General features: G+C 42.2%; 2 protein-coding genes across 2 annotated transcripts in view; one reads left to right on the plus strand and one right to left on the minus strand.

Moving 5' to 3' along the window:
- LOC133653996 (RNA-binding protein 38-like) overlaps positions 1-5,780 on the plus strand; it is a 40,586-nt gene extending 34,806 nt beyond the window's left edge. The window contains exon 4 of the mRNA XM_062053908.1: positions 4,917-5,780. Within this exon, the coding sequence (XP_061909892.1) occupies positions 4,917-5,211 (295 nt within the window). The 3' untranslated portion in view covers positions 5,212-5,780. The remainder of the gene's footprint in view (positions 1-4,916) is intronic.
- Positions 5,781-13,263: 7,483 nt separating this feature from the next.
- The window catches only part of mipb (major intrinsic protein of lens fiber b), a 2,704-nt gene continuing 890 nt past the window's right edge, over positions 13,264-15,077 (minus strand). The window contains exons 3-4 of the mRNA XM_062053909.1: positions 14,952-15,032; positions 13,264-14,896 (exon numbers count right to left, since the gene is read on the minus strand). Of these exons, the coding sequence (XP_061909893.1) occupies positions 14,711-14,896; positions 14,952-15,032 (267 nt within the window). The 3' untranslated portion in view covers positions 13,264-14,710. The remainder of the gene's footprint in view (positions 14,897-14,951; positions 15,033-15,077) is intronic.

A 15,077-nucleotide genomic window follows, 5' to 3' on the forward strand; every position in this document is an offset into this window, starting at 1 on the left:
GTAGGATATGGACAGCAAGTAGTAGAGAGAGAGAGAGAGAGAGATCAGAAGGCATAAGAAAAAGTATCTGCATTTGATTGTTTACATTTGATTATTAACAATTTGGGGAGGGTGTTAGTTTAGGGTTGTAGCTGCCTGGAGGTGTACTTTTATTGCGGTTTTGAAGGAGGATAGAGATGCCCTTTCTTTTATACCTGTTGGGAGCGCATTCCATATTGATGTGGCATAGAAAGAGAATGAGTTAAGACCTTTGTTAGATCGGAATCTGGGTTTAACGTGGTTAGTGGAGCTCCCCCTGGTGTTGTGGTTATGGTTTGACATGTACTTTGGTATCAGGGAGGTGTAGCGTATTTTATAGACTAGGCTCAGTGCAAGTTGTTTTACTCTGTCCTCCACCCTGAGCCAGCCCACTTTGGAGAAGTGGGTAGGAGTGAGGTGGGATCTGGGGTGGAGGTCTAGAAGTAATCTGACTAGCTTGTTCTGGGATGTTTGGATTTTAGATTTGAGGGTTTTGGAGGTGCTAGGGTACCAGGAGGTGCATGCGTAATCGAAAAAGGGTTGAACGAGAGTTCCCGCCAGAATCCTCATGGTGCTTTAGTTCAGTGGTCCCCAACCTTTTTGTAGCTGCGGACCGGTCAACGCTTGAAAATTTGTCCCACGGACCGGTGGGGGAGGGGGGGGGGGGTGTATTTTTTTATTTTTTTATTTTTATTTTTTTAACATAAATAAATACAATCATGTGTGCTTACGGACTGTATCTTTGCAGGCTGTATTGATCTATATTGATATAGAATGTATATATTGTGTTTTTTATGTTGATTTCATAAAAATAAAATAAAAAATTATTTATTTATTTTTTTTAATTCTTGTGCGGCCCAGTACCAATCGGTGGTTGGGGACCACTGCTTTAGTTGACCAGAGAGGAGATTCTATAGAGAAATCTCGTTCGTTGGTTGACCTTTTTGATCATAGTTGTGCAAGTCCGTCCTTTACATCGCTTCTGCAACACACCGTGTACAACTTTGCTCTGTTACACGCAGAGCTGTGTCTAATGTTTTAATGTGTCTCTAAATAAGTCCATCAAATACTGGGACCATCTTTAAGTTACTACCTATCCATGGAAAGTGCACATGGTTTTCTTTGTGAAGCTGTATTGGAGCTGATCATGTTCAGTGAGTGCATGACGTTAACAATTCATGTCTAAATACCTGTATTTTGTTTTGATAGTCACATAGGCTGTGGGGTTAAATCGGTTTAAGAAAGGAGGTGTAACTGCCCAGTTTGCATGCTGGCTTGTGTGTGTTGTGTATATAGCACAGTGGTCCAGTTTGTTGTGAATGCACACATGCTCCTAGGTTGAGAGTGTTTAGGAGTAAGCAGCATCACATGTTCACCACAAAGGTTAGCGTCAGGTTGATGGCGTTATTGCAGGCACTGGTCACAGGATGGTTACATTCTGTCACCTGCTGCTGCTACTTTAGCACAGTCGGCGTAACCTAGTTTTTCTCATATGATCTGTGCTGCTTCTGCTGCCAGATAAAACGCAGGCAATTCAGGTTAAGTGGGGAGCCTCAGGCCAGAGCACCACTGAATCCAATAGTTTTTTTTCCCCCCTCCTCTCTCATCACTGATGTAGGTAGCTCTGAGTGCTAGCAGTGGGCGTATTGTACACGCCATCTATTGCGTGTACACCTGTGTTCAGACTAAGGCTGTCCAAAATAATGAGACAACTCCTGTGACTGATCACAAAACATGTTCGCATTAATCATGTATATCAATCACACAATTTATTGTGACTGTAGATGCTCCTTTACTTTTCAGTTGCCTGAAAGGCGGAGCAAGATGTGATACAATGAGTGATCAGAGCAATGCGCACTATGTCAGTGTTAAAGATGAGTGCTCGCTGGCAAATTTCACTCCAAAATACACCCTGACTGGACTTTAGATAAAACTGTTCAAGTTAAACATTTAAAAAATGTTCCGGATGACATTCTGACAATAAAATTGCATTTGTGTTCAAATATTGGGGTCTTTTTTAAGTGAAAGTTATGCGATTGAGTAATAACCGGTGATTAATCCAAATTTAAATGTGTAATTAATCTGATTGATTTGTTTTAATCATTTGACAGCACTACTACAGCCCAATCAGTTAGGGTTGCAGCTATTGATTTTTTTAGTAATTGAGTAATCTATCGATTAGTTTGTAAAGAGTAATCGGGGAAAACACGATACATAGCCTCAATGCGTATACTTGAGGGAAAATAGTTTTCAAGTATCGTAGTTTTCTGCTTGCCATAGCTTTCTTCGTTTTTTTTCCAAATAAATGCACATCATCCCCGTTGAAATTGCACTTTTAACATGTTTGCATTAATTTAAAAAAAAGTAAAATAGCCGCTGTTCACTACAACACAGATGTCGGCACCCACTCACTAGTTTTGTCATGTGTGCTCTATTATAGCGGCTGTGGGGAAACTATTCCCGCATATTTAAAGTTCCGGGCACTCCAATTTACATTTGATTATTAGCAATCCGGGGAGGGTGTTAGTTTAGGGTTGTAGCTGCCTGGAGGTGAACTTTTATTGTGGTTTTGAAGGAGGATAGAGATGCCCTTTCTTTTATACCTGTTGGGAGCACATTCCACATTGTTGTGGCATAGAAAGAGAATGAGTTAAGACCTTTGTTAGTTCGGAATCTGGGTTTAACGTGGTTAGTGGAGCTCCCCCTGGTGTTGTGGTTATGGCGGTCGTTAAGGAAGTAGTTTGACATGTACTTCGGTATCAGGGAGGTGTAGTGGATTTTATAGACTAGGCTCAGTGCAAGTTGTTTAACTCTGTCCTCCACCTTGAGCCAGCCCACTTTGGAGAAGTGGATAGGAGTGAGGTGGGATCTGGGGTGGAGGTCTAGAAGTAATCTGACTAGCTTGTTCTGGGATGTTTGGAGTTTAGATTTGAGGGTTTTGGAGGTGCTAGGGTACCAGGAGGTGCATGCGTAATCGAAAAAGGGTTGAACGAGAGTTCCCGCCAGAATCCTCATGGTGCTTTTGTTGACCAGAGAGGAGATTCTGTAGAGAAATCTCGTTCGTTGGTTAACCTTTTTGATTACCTTGGTTGCCATTTTATCACAGGAAAGGTTAGCCTCTAGAATGGAACCTAGGTAGGTGACCTCATCTTTCCTGGTGATAACAATGTCACCCACTTTTATAGTGAAGTCATTGACTTTCTTAAGGTTGATGTGGGACCCAAACAGGATGGATTCCGTTTTACCAAAGTGTATAGATAGCTTGTTGTCAGCGAGCCAGTTGCAAGTTCTACAGAGCTCAGCACTGAGGATTTTCTCCACCTGTGACTTGTCCTTGCCGGATACCAGCAGGGCAGAGTCATCCGCAAACAAAAACAATTCACAGTCGCATGCCGATGACAAGTCGTTTATGTATATTAGAAACAGTAAAGGTCCCAATATACTGCCTTGGGGGACTCCACAGCTCACCGAGAGGGGGGGGGACACAGTGCCGTTTACCTCTACCACCTGCTCCGTCCCCTCCAAGTAAGATTGCATCCAGCTCCATGAGGTTTTGTTAAATCCGATTGCTCTGAGCTTATCCAACAGTATAGCGTGGTTAACGGTGTCAAAGGCCTTCTGAAGGTCCAGCATGACCATGCCGCAGTATTTGCCCACTTTGCATCAGTCCATCTTGGATGAGCTCAGGCCCAGCAAAGTCGGCTGCGTTTATGGGTGTTGTTGATAAATGGCTTTCACTTTGCATAGTAAAGTTTTAACTAGGGCTGCAACTAACGATTAATTTGATAATCGATTAATCTGTCGATTATTCGATTAATCGATTAATAATCGGATAAAAGAGACAAACTACATGTCTATCCTTTCCAGTATTTTATTGGGGGGGAAAACAGCATACTGGCACCATACTTATTTTGATTATTGTTTCTCAGCTGTTGGTACATGTTGCAGTTTATAAATAAAGGTTTATAAAAAATAAAAATAAAAAATTTGCCTCCGCGCATTCACATAGCGTAGATCCAACGAATCGATGACTAAATTAATCGCCAACTATTTTTATAATCGAATTTAATCGATTAGTTGTTGCAGCCCTAGTTTTAACTTGCACTTACAGATGTAGTGACAAACTGTTGTTACTGACAGCAGTTTTCTCAAGTGTTCCTGAGCCCATGTGGTGATATCCTTTACACACTGATGTCGGTTTTTGATGCAGTACCGCCTGAGGGATCCAAAGTCACGTTGGTTTTCATCCTTATTGCTTACGTGCAGTGATTTCTCCAGATTCTCTGAACCTTTTGATGATATTACGGACCGTAGATGGTGAAATCCTTAAATTCCTTGCAATAGCTGGTTGAGAAATGTTTTTCTTAAACTGTTCGACAATTTGTTCACAAAGTGGTGACCCTCGCCCCATCCTTGTTTGTGAATGACTGAGCATTTCATGGAAGCTGCTTTTATACCCAATCATGGCACCCACCTGTTCCCAATTAGCCTGTTCACCTCTGGGATGTTCCAAATAAGTGTTTGATGAGCATTCCCCAACTTTCTCAGTCTTTTTGCCACTTGTGCCAGCTTTTTTGAAACATGTTGCAGGCATCAAATTTCAAATGAGCTAATTTTTGCAAAAAATAACAAAGTTTACCAGTTTGAACGTTAAGTATCCTGTCTTTGCAGTCTATTCTATTGAATATAAGTTGAAAATAATTTGCAAATCATTGTATTCTGTTTTTATTTACGATTTACACAAAGAGCCAACTTCACTGGTTTTGGGTTTTGTAGATTGAAGCTTTCTTCTCATAGAATTAATCAATTTAATTGATTATTCGTTGCAGCCTACAATGAGATACTTTTTTTTTACGAATGTAGGACAGAATTCACTGTTTGTCCCTTCTGTCCTTCAGGCTTGGACATCCTTACATCTACCCTCCAGCTTTCCTCCAGCCCAGCCTGGTGCTGCCCCCCCCTTACTTGGACTACAGCTCCGCATACAGCCCCTTCACTCCCTCAGGGCTGGACCACTACCCGTACAGCCCATCACCAGGCTACCTCAGCTACAGCTTCTCAGCCGGGACGCCAACTCTACCCGCAACCCCGCCGGCTAGCAGTCAGCCGCCTGTGGCCGCGCTCTCCACGGTGTCTGTGCCCCCACAGGCCCTAGTCCCTTACCCTGTGCCACAGCTCCACCGTGCGCAGTAATGAGCCAATACAACGTGACTGTGACATCATCAGGATGAGACAAGCGGAAAGCTTGATGTCATCAAAAAGGGCTTACAGAAAGCACTCATTACTTTTGTATGTTTTGGTTTATTGGTTGATACAAATAGTATTGCTACTTTTTCTTTAAACAACCTGAATGTTTTTATAAGTGAAAAGTGACGGACTGGAGCAAGAGAGACTGAATATCCCATTTTTATTACATTTTATGTTTCTGCAAAGCTCATTGCAGGCTGAGACTTCCCGTTCCCCCAATGCAGGTCTTACCACCTGCTCAATCAATACAATCTTCAATAGAATATTGTTACATTTCAATCAGGACAGTTGTTGTTGGATATTTGACCTCCAAAGATGTTCACTTTGGATGTAAATATTATAAAATAAGAGGCAGCAGTGTCAGGGTCTTTTCACCTCCAGATGCAGAATCAGACTAACGATGCTTCAGTGTCCCTTATTCATGTGGAATCACGTTACACAAAGTTATTCACCACCTTAGTACAAATATGCAAAAATAAAAGCAATGTTTCCTCTTACAATTGAGGCTGGATGATACTGTGTTCATATTGAGGTCAGTATCAGAGCAGAATGAATGTTGAGCCTAAGCCTAAGGAGGCACAGATGACTCATGGAGGAGACGTTTCCTTTCGAGAAGTACACCAATGGATTCACGTTCATGGAAGTAAAGGTCATACTCCAAAACAAATGAACCGTGTTGAAAGGAAGCGTTGTAAAGTAATGCAGGACAATGTCAGAAATGTCTGACACATTCTTCCTCAAGTTGGCCAATGCGGAAGTTAGGCTGAACCAGTGGAGTTCTCCATTTAGAAGAAGTAGCAGTAGTAATGCCGGATAGGAACAAACCATATTTGGAGAATGTCACCTTTCAAATGCAGCCCTTGAAATTGGGACACAGCTGGAGCTCTTACACTTAATACAAATGCAACCCACGATGAATGCACCGTTTTATACTTGGGATTTACCATGGTTCGATCCCCGGGCTTGGGGTCTTTCTGTGTGGAGTTTGCATGTTCTCCCCGTGACTGCGTGGGTTCCCTCCGGGTTCTCCGGCTTCCTCCCACCTCCAAAGACATGCACCTGGGGATGGGTTGATTGGCAACAATAAATGGGCCCTAGTGTGTGAATGTTGTCTGTCTATCTGTGTTGGCCCTGTGATGAGGTGGCGACTTGTCCAGGGTGTACCCCCCCCCCCCCCCCCCCCCGACCCCGAAAGGGACAAGCGGTAGAAAATGGATGGATGGATGGATGGATTTACATCATTTATATGTGCTCTTATCGCCATCTACTGGCTGAAGTGGTAATGCACCAACTCACATGCTGCTTGGTTTGAAAGTGGCCAAAGTCTTTCCATTGAGGGCCGAGTACGGAAAAATGGGATGTGATGAACACTTTGAAACTTTTAATGCTGTAAAAACACAGTTGAATTATTTTCTCTTAATTACATCCTTTAGCTGTTTTTCCATTTTTTGTTGTTTTTAGTTTTTTTATTTAATTTCCATTATTAATTTGTGAAGTGAAGTGAATTATATTTATATAGCGCTTTTTCTCTAGTGACTCAAAGCGCTTTACGTAGTGAAACCCATTATCTAAGTTACATTTAAACCAGTGTGGGTGGCACTGGGAGCAGGTGGGTAAAGTGTCTTGCCCAAGGACACTACGGCAGTGACTAGGATGGCGGAAGCGGGTATCGAACCTGGAACCCTCAAGTGGCTGGCACGGCCACTCTACCAACCGAGCTATACCGCCCTTATTTGTATTTTGATAATAAAAAAACAAGCTGCACTTTGGGACTCATGCTTTCAGTCTGGGGTGTCCAAAGTGCGTTGCAGAGGCCATTTTGGGCCTGCAGCAATTTTATTATTGGATCTTGGCATGTTCTGAAAATCCAAGCAATTCATTATTAATGATGTGCCCTGTGATTGGCTAGGATACCAATCTAGGGTGTACCCCCGCCTCTTGCCTGAAGTCAGCTGGGATAGGCTCCAGTGTACCCTCGCAACCCTGATGAGGATAACCAGTTTTGAAAATAGATGGATTATTAATGATGTATATTAGACATAACACAACTATTTGCTTTGTCACCTATGACACAAAAACTAAGATGCAATGTTTTGTTTTGGGATTTAAAAAAAAAAAAAGTTTATCTGCGGTCCCCTTCAAGGTTTCTCATTGTATCCCATTGGGTTGAGTTTTTTCTTGCCCTAATGTGGGATCTGAGCCGAGGATGTCGTTGTGGCTTGTGCAGCCCTTTGAGACACTTGTGATTAAGGGCTATGTAAATACACTTTGATTGATTGATTTATTGATTGATTTATCACTTGCGAAACTCTGAAATAGTCTCATTCATTTGTGCAGTTGAAATGGTTGTTTGTGCGGTTTTCGTTTTTGAGTAATTAAAGATTATGTTGGGTTTAACTATTATAGCTTTTAAGGTATTAACGTTTTATTTTTTTATGTTATTAACGTGTAACTAAGTTGTTATTACATATAAACAGTCCTTAACTATGTCAAAACCTCCCCACACCAGTCTCAATCGTTTGTGCAGACAAATAGGTTTGTTTGTGCTGCTTTATTTTTGGAGTTATTAAAGATTATTCTAAAGGTCAATCAAAGGTAAGCCAGCCCCCCACTTTCTCAAATTAAACCAAAATAGTCTCATTCGTTTGTGCTTTTCTTGTGCAACATAAATTACTGATTGCGGTGTTTTCCTTTTCAAATGATTAACGTTTCAAATGTCCAGACGTGACGTCATCGTGAACCTGCTCATCCTGTGACGGTGACAACTTGTACACGATGGCGTATGTACGAAACAAAAGTACTACGTGGGATTTTTAAAAATCAGACGAGAACAGACTTTTAAAAAGTAGACAACAATGACGTTAGAGGTGGCAGCATTTAGCATTTTTTGTTTTTTGTATTTATTTATTAATTTATTAATTTAAAAAAAAAATAATTTTGATTATTATTTTTTTGGGGCAGCACGTTGCACACTAGCATGGCAGGAACAACCGAAAACAACTTCCTGATCTACTGTACGTGGTGACGTCACTTTTTGTATCATAATAATAATAGATTTTATTTGTAAAAAGGACTTTACATTGAGTAAACAACCTCAAAGCGCTACAGTGTATTAAAAAAATAAAATAAAAATAAAGATAATAAAAATAAAACAGCCTAATAGCTAGAACTAGTATGCATATATCTAAAAAAAAAAAAAAAAAGTATTTTTTAAAAAGAAGGGTTTTTAAGCCTTTTTTAAAAGCATCCACAGTCTGTGGTGCCCTCAGGTGTTCAGGGAGAGCGTTCCACAGACTGGGAGCGGCGGAGCAGAAAGCCCTGTCTCCCATTGTTCGTAGCTTTGTCCTCGGAGGTTGGAGGAGGTTAGCCTGTCCGGAGCGGAGGTGTCGTGTGGAGGGTTTGGGGGTGAGTAGTTCTTTAAAGTAGAGGGGGGCATTTCCATGGAGGCACTGGCGGGTTAGTAGGGAGACTTTGTATTCAATCCTGAGTGGAACAGGAAGCCAGTGAAGGGATTTGAAAATTGGTGTGATATGGTCATATTTCCGCACTCTCATCAGGATCCTAGCAGCACTATTCTGTATGTATCAATCAATCAATGTTTATTTATATAGCCCTAAATCACAAGTGTCTCAAAGGGCTGCACAAGCCACAGCGACATCCTCTGTACAGAGCCCACATACGGGCAAGGAAAAACTCACCCCAGTGGGACGTTAATGTGAATGACTATGAGAAACCTTGGAGAGGACCGCATATGTGGGTAACCCCCCCCCCCCTCTAGGGGAGACCGAAAGCGATGGATGTCGAGTGGGTTTGACATAATATTGTGAAAGTCCAGTCCACAGTGGATCCAACACATCAGCGAGAGTCCAGTCTATAGTGGGGCCAGCAGGAAACCATCCCGAGCAGAGACGGGTCAGCAGCGTAGAGATGTCCCCAACCGATGCACAGGTTAGCGGTCCACCCCGGGTCCCGACTCTGGACAGCCAGCACTTGATCCGTGGCCACCGGACCTGTGCGACTCCCTCTCCATAAGGGAGAGGGGAGCAGATCAGAAAAGAAAAGAAAAGAAAAGAAACGGCAGATCAACTGGTTTAAAAAGGGAGTCTATTTAAATGCTAGAGTATACAAATGAGTTTTAAGATGGGACTTAAATGCTTCTACTGAGGTAGCATCTCTAACTTTTACTGGGAGGGCATTCCATAGTATTGGAGCCCGAATAGAAAACGCTCTATAGCCCGCAGACTTTTTTTGGGCTCTGGGAAGCACTAATAAGCCGGAGTTCTTTGAACGCAGATATGTTGCCGGGACATATGGTACAATACAATCGGCAAGATAGGCAGGAGCTTGACCGTGTAGTATTTTATACGTAAGTAGTAAAACTTTAAAGTCACATCTTAAGTGCACAGGAAGCCAGTGCAGGTGAGCCAGTATAGGCGTAATATGATCAAACTTTCTTGTTTTTGTCAAAAGTCTAGCAGCCGCATTTTGTACCAACTGTAACAAAATGGAACAAATTTTAGCGATATTACGGAGATGAAAGAATGCCGTTTTAGTAACACTCTTAATGTGTGACTCAAACGAGAGAGTTGGGTCGAAGATAATACCCAGATTCTTTACCGAGTCGCCTTGTGTAATTGTTTGGTTGTCAAATGTTAAGGTGGTATTATTAAATAGATGTCAGTGTCTAGCAGGACCGATAATCAGCATTTCCGTTTTCTTAGCGTTGAGTTGCAAAAAGTTAGCGGACATCCATTGTTTAATTTCATTAAGACACGCTTCCAGCTGACTACAATCCGGCGAGTTGGTCAGCTTTAGGGGCATGTAGAGTTGGGTGTCATCAGTATAACAGTGAAAGCTAACGCCGTATTTGCGTAGGATGTCACCTAGCGGCAGCATGTAAATACTAAAGAGTGCAGGGCCAAGAACCGAACCCTGGGGAACTCCGCACGTTACCTTAACGTAGTCCGAGGTCACATTGTTATGGTAGACGCACTGCATCCTGTCAGTAAGATAAGAGTTAAACCAAGACAAGGCTAAGTCTGACATACCAACACGTGTTTTGATACGCTCTAATAAAATATTATGATCAACAGTATCGAAAGCGGCGCTGAGATCAAGAAGCAGCAACATAGATGACGCATCAGAATCCATCGTTAGCAATAGATCATTAGTCATTTTTGCGAGGGCTGTCTCCGTAGAGTGATTTGCCCTGAAACCGGATTGAAAAGGTTCACAGAGATTGTTAGACGCTAAGTGTTCATTTAGCTGCTGTGCAACAATTTTTTTGAGGATTTTCGGGATAAACGGAAGGTGGGACACCGGCCGGTAGTTTACCAAGAGATCAGGATCGAGGTTAGGTCTTTTGAGCAGAGGATGAATAACCGCTTTTTTGAATGCTAGTGGAACAGTGCCAGAGGAAAGTGATACGTTTATAATATTTAGCACTGATGGACCTAATAATACAAAAAGCTCCTTGATAAGTTTCCCAGGAATTGGGTCAAGTAAACATGTTGTTTGTTTTGTCCCATTTACACATTTTAACAATTCCTCCAATGTTATTTCATCGAAGAGAGAGAAACTATTTTGGAGGGCAGTGTCCGTCGTATATACAGTCGTATCTGTGTTAATAGAACCCAGTTGTGGCTGGGATGCGTTGTCTTTAATCTCTTTTCTAATGAGTTCAATTTTCTTATTAAAGAAATTCATAAAGTCATCTGCCGAGTGGGTGGAGCTACTGGGAGGAGTCCCTTGTTGGGTTAGCGATGCTACTGTACTAAACAAAAATTTAGGATCATTTTTGTTGAGATGTATGAGATTTGAGTAATATTTAGCTTTAGCTGAGGTAAGCATGCGTTTATAAGTTATTAAACTATCACTCCATGCTTGATGGAAAACCTCAAGTTTAGTCGGGCGCCATTTGCGTTCTAGCTTTCTACATGATAATTTATGGGCTTTAGTTTCTTCTGTAAACCATGGGGTACGCCTTTTAGGGGCCCTTTTTAGCTTTAGCGGTGCTATACTATCAATGGTGTCGCGTAGGGCGTCGTTAAAGTTGTTAGTGAGGTTATCAATAGAGCCCACATAATTTGAGAATGGTGCCATCACCGAAGGCAGTAGGTCAGCAAGAGTCGTCGTTGTGGCAGCATTAATGTTGCGGCTGCTATAGTAGTTATTATTATTATTATTAATTTGTTGACAGTGAGTCAGAACTTCGAATTTTATAAGGTAATGATCGGACATTACTTTAGTGTACGGGAGTATCGTAACTTTAGAGGTGGTGACACCCCTGACAAGCACTAGATCTATTGTATTACTGTTGCGATGCGTGGGTTCATTTAATATTTGTGTAAGACCACAGCTATCAATTATAGTCTGGAGCGCCACGCACGGAGGGTCCGATGGGGTATTCATATGGATATTAAAGTCCCCCATTATGATTATATTGTCGGCGTGCGTCACTAGATCAGCAACGAACTCTGAAAATTCATTGATAAAGTCCGAATACGGCCCTGGGGGGCGGTAGATGACAGCCAGGTGCAGAGGCAGCGGTGTGACAAACCTCATAGTAAGCACCTCAAACGAGTTATATTTATTATTTAGGTCCGAGGTAAGGCTAAAGTTTTTGTTGTATATTAGTGCAACACCCCCACCCCTTTTAATGGGACGGGCAATATGCGTTCCCGTATAGCCAGGAGGAGACTCCTCACCCAGCGCAAAAAATTTGTCTGGTTTGAGCCAGGTCTCGGCTAGACCAACGACATCAAGATTGTTGTCTCTAATGACTTCATTAACTAATAACGTTTTGGAAGATAATGATCTTATGTTTAAAAAGCCCATATTATAGGTAGTGGGCTGTTTTGAGGAGTTTTTGTTGAAAGTATCCGTAGTAGCAATATAAATAATGTTACGTTTATTATGCGTAGTGCACTTTAAATAGTTTCGACCATATCTAGGAATTGATATGACAGGAATTTTCAGATTGTTTGCCACCTCAGTAAAATGCATGTCCACCTCTGACGCAGAAAAAACATTATGTGAGTTGTATATTATTCTAAGAGAATTGCTATGTGTGCAGGGATTATCCAGCCTGGCACTGGCTAGTTCTAGCTTAACAGACTCCTTATTAACGCTTCTTTGAGGATTAGCCTTTAGCTTTGTTGTTAGCCCCGCCCGACATCCCCGCTTCTGCTTCCGAGCACACCGTTTACGTCTCTTTCGTTGACGGTCCCCGCTGGTAGTGGACCCCGCTGCTTCAAAGGCCACTGCTGGATGTAGCTCGCGAAGAATTCCCAAGCTAGCGAGTAGGTCCACCGTACACGCATCTTTCAGCCCAAAATGGCCCGATCTCTCCACATCCAGAATCGTATGTCGGTCGTAAGTGATCACGGAGTGACCACGCTGTGAGCCAGCCATGAAATTGACTGAATTGACGGGTATTTTTGCCAAATCGGTCTACACTTCCAAGAGCGCCTGCAAGAAGCTGCCGCCGTGAAGCGCCGCCATCTTGCAGAATGTATTGCAGCTTCTGGATGTTCTTGCTGGGGATCCCGTCAAGAAGTGTGTTTCAGTAGTCTAGCTTGTAATATTCAATTAATAAATTATAGAAACACAATCGATAGTTTTAACGTCAAAACCAGCAAAAACATGACACAAATAAATTAGGCTATTTTGATATTGTTTGGACTGTTTTGTTCGAAAATGGAGAATTCCGGTTCGGTCGTGACGTCACTTCCTAAAGTTAATCGTTAAAAAATAATAAATGATGGCAGCAAACTCGATCATTCCAACTGCACAAACCAGCACGAACAAAAATGACACTATTTTGGCTTAATTTTAGATTATTTTGGCCTAGTTTGAGGAATCGCGGTGGGGCCTGTTTCACGATGACGTCACGTCCGGAAATTTGAAAGGTTAATGTCTCAAAAACACAAGCACCCCAAACAATATTTTTGCTGCACAAACAAATGAGACTATTTTGGCTCAATTTAGAGAACGGGGTGGGGGGGTTTTCAAATAATCTTTAATAACTCTGAAAAGAAAGCAGCACAAACAAACATTTTAATTGCACAAACCAGCACTGACTGGTGTGGGGAGGTTTTGACATAGTTAATGACTGTGTATGTATAATAACAACTTCAATAAACGTTGATCACATAAGAACCGTAAAACTTAAAAACTATAATAGACCAACGTTTTTTGCAGCACAAATAACACAAAAACGGAAAAAGCACAAACAACCATTTTAAATGCACAAACAAATGAGACTATTTCTACAGAGTTTTAGGAGGGCCAACTTCACACAGGTTAGTTTAGCGCGGTGGTTCTCGAAATGGTTTCACCTCAGAACAAATTTGGCTCTCCAAGGACCACCATCATGACCAACATTAGAATACAGTAGCGCAGTAGGTGTACATAATCATCAAAAACAAGGCAGTGGTTTTATATAACTAGCATATTTAATATTTTTGGCCACTGTAACATTGCACACAGTTTGAACAGCAACACGATGTTTGAATATTTAATTTCGTGATGGAGCCCCACAGTTTCAGACTCGCTGGTTTATCACATATTGTTATGCGTTGAATTGGTTTTAGCATCTTTAATGTACAAAATGTATAATGTCGGTGGACAAAGCTTGGACCCCCATGCATTAAGTGAAGAAAGTGACCCAAATCTTGTAACATATTTGCATATTTATTGTAACTGAATGTTTATTGAAGGCGGTAATGGAAGTCCTGTAAGGATGAAATAATAGTCTCTAGTGAACAGACCCGTCATGTTTCTCCAGTTGTCTAATTCAACATTTGCTTTGGTTGTGTTGGCTCCAAGGGGGATACAAAGCCATGGTTTATGTAAAAATTGCAAATATCACCGTGAGAGGAGATGATGGTGTCTTAAAACAAAGCGCTGACAAAAAGGTGATTGGTACAAAACATGACAGCTGCAATGAAAAAAAATACTGCATTAGCAATCTTCATGTCACACACTCATGCACTTTCTGCAAAGACACACGCACACACGCACACACACATTCACTGTCATGCACCCAACAATGCTGTCACTCACACAAAGATAAATGTAGCCATTTGAAAACTCCTGCTCAAATCCAATCATACATCCACATCTGGAGTGCAGAAAGTAAAATAAAACCACAAATTGAGATGATAAGAAAGAGAAACCACCTTCACCGGTCTAACCTGAAAACAAGCACAAACCCAGAGTGACCTTTCACCCTGCATCTTACCCCACCTAATTCCAACAGCACCCACCCTTTAAAAACCTCCCTGCTCACTTTGCATGCTCCTCTCCATCACAGAAGCTCTGAGTACAGAGTGAGGTCATGGAGGGGGAGGAGAACTTTACTTGGTGACCTGACTCTTGTGTTCTTCGTTTTTTAAGGAAGTCTTGTGTGATGACTAGTGAAGCTTTAACGGCGAGCGCAGGTTTATAAAGCTTGCGTCTTGAGCTCGATGGGCTCGCCGCGAGGGTCCTGCGGGTTCTCCCTCTCCGGGGGCCGACTGCCCTTCAGCGTGGCCAGGCGCTCGGACAGACCCCTCATGCGCGGGAACAGGACGAAGTCGTACAAGAGGGCGCCCACAGTGGCGCCGATCATGGGTCCCACCCAGTACACCTGAAAGCAGTCGGCATGTTTGAGGAGGCGTGACAAAGAAAAGTGAGCTTCTTACCCAGTGGTTGAGGAAGTTTCTGAACAGCACAGCAGGTGCGAAGGACCTGGCGGGGTTCATGCCAGCACCTGTGTAGTACATCTGGAACACATACAGGTGTGATCTACATGCACGCGTCATCTCGGC

The sequence above is a fragment of the Entelurus aequoreus genome, linkage group LG07 (genome assembly GCF_033978785.1).
Source record: "Entelurus aequoreus isolate RoL-2023_Sb linkage group LG07, RoL_Eaeq_v1.1, whole genome shotgun sequence".
Taxonomy (NCBI): domain Eukaryota; kingdom Metazoa; phylum Chordata; class Actinopteri; order Syngnathiformes; family Syngnathidae; genus Entelurus; species Entelurus aequoreus.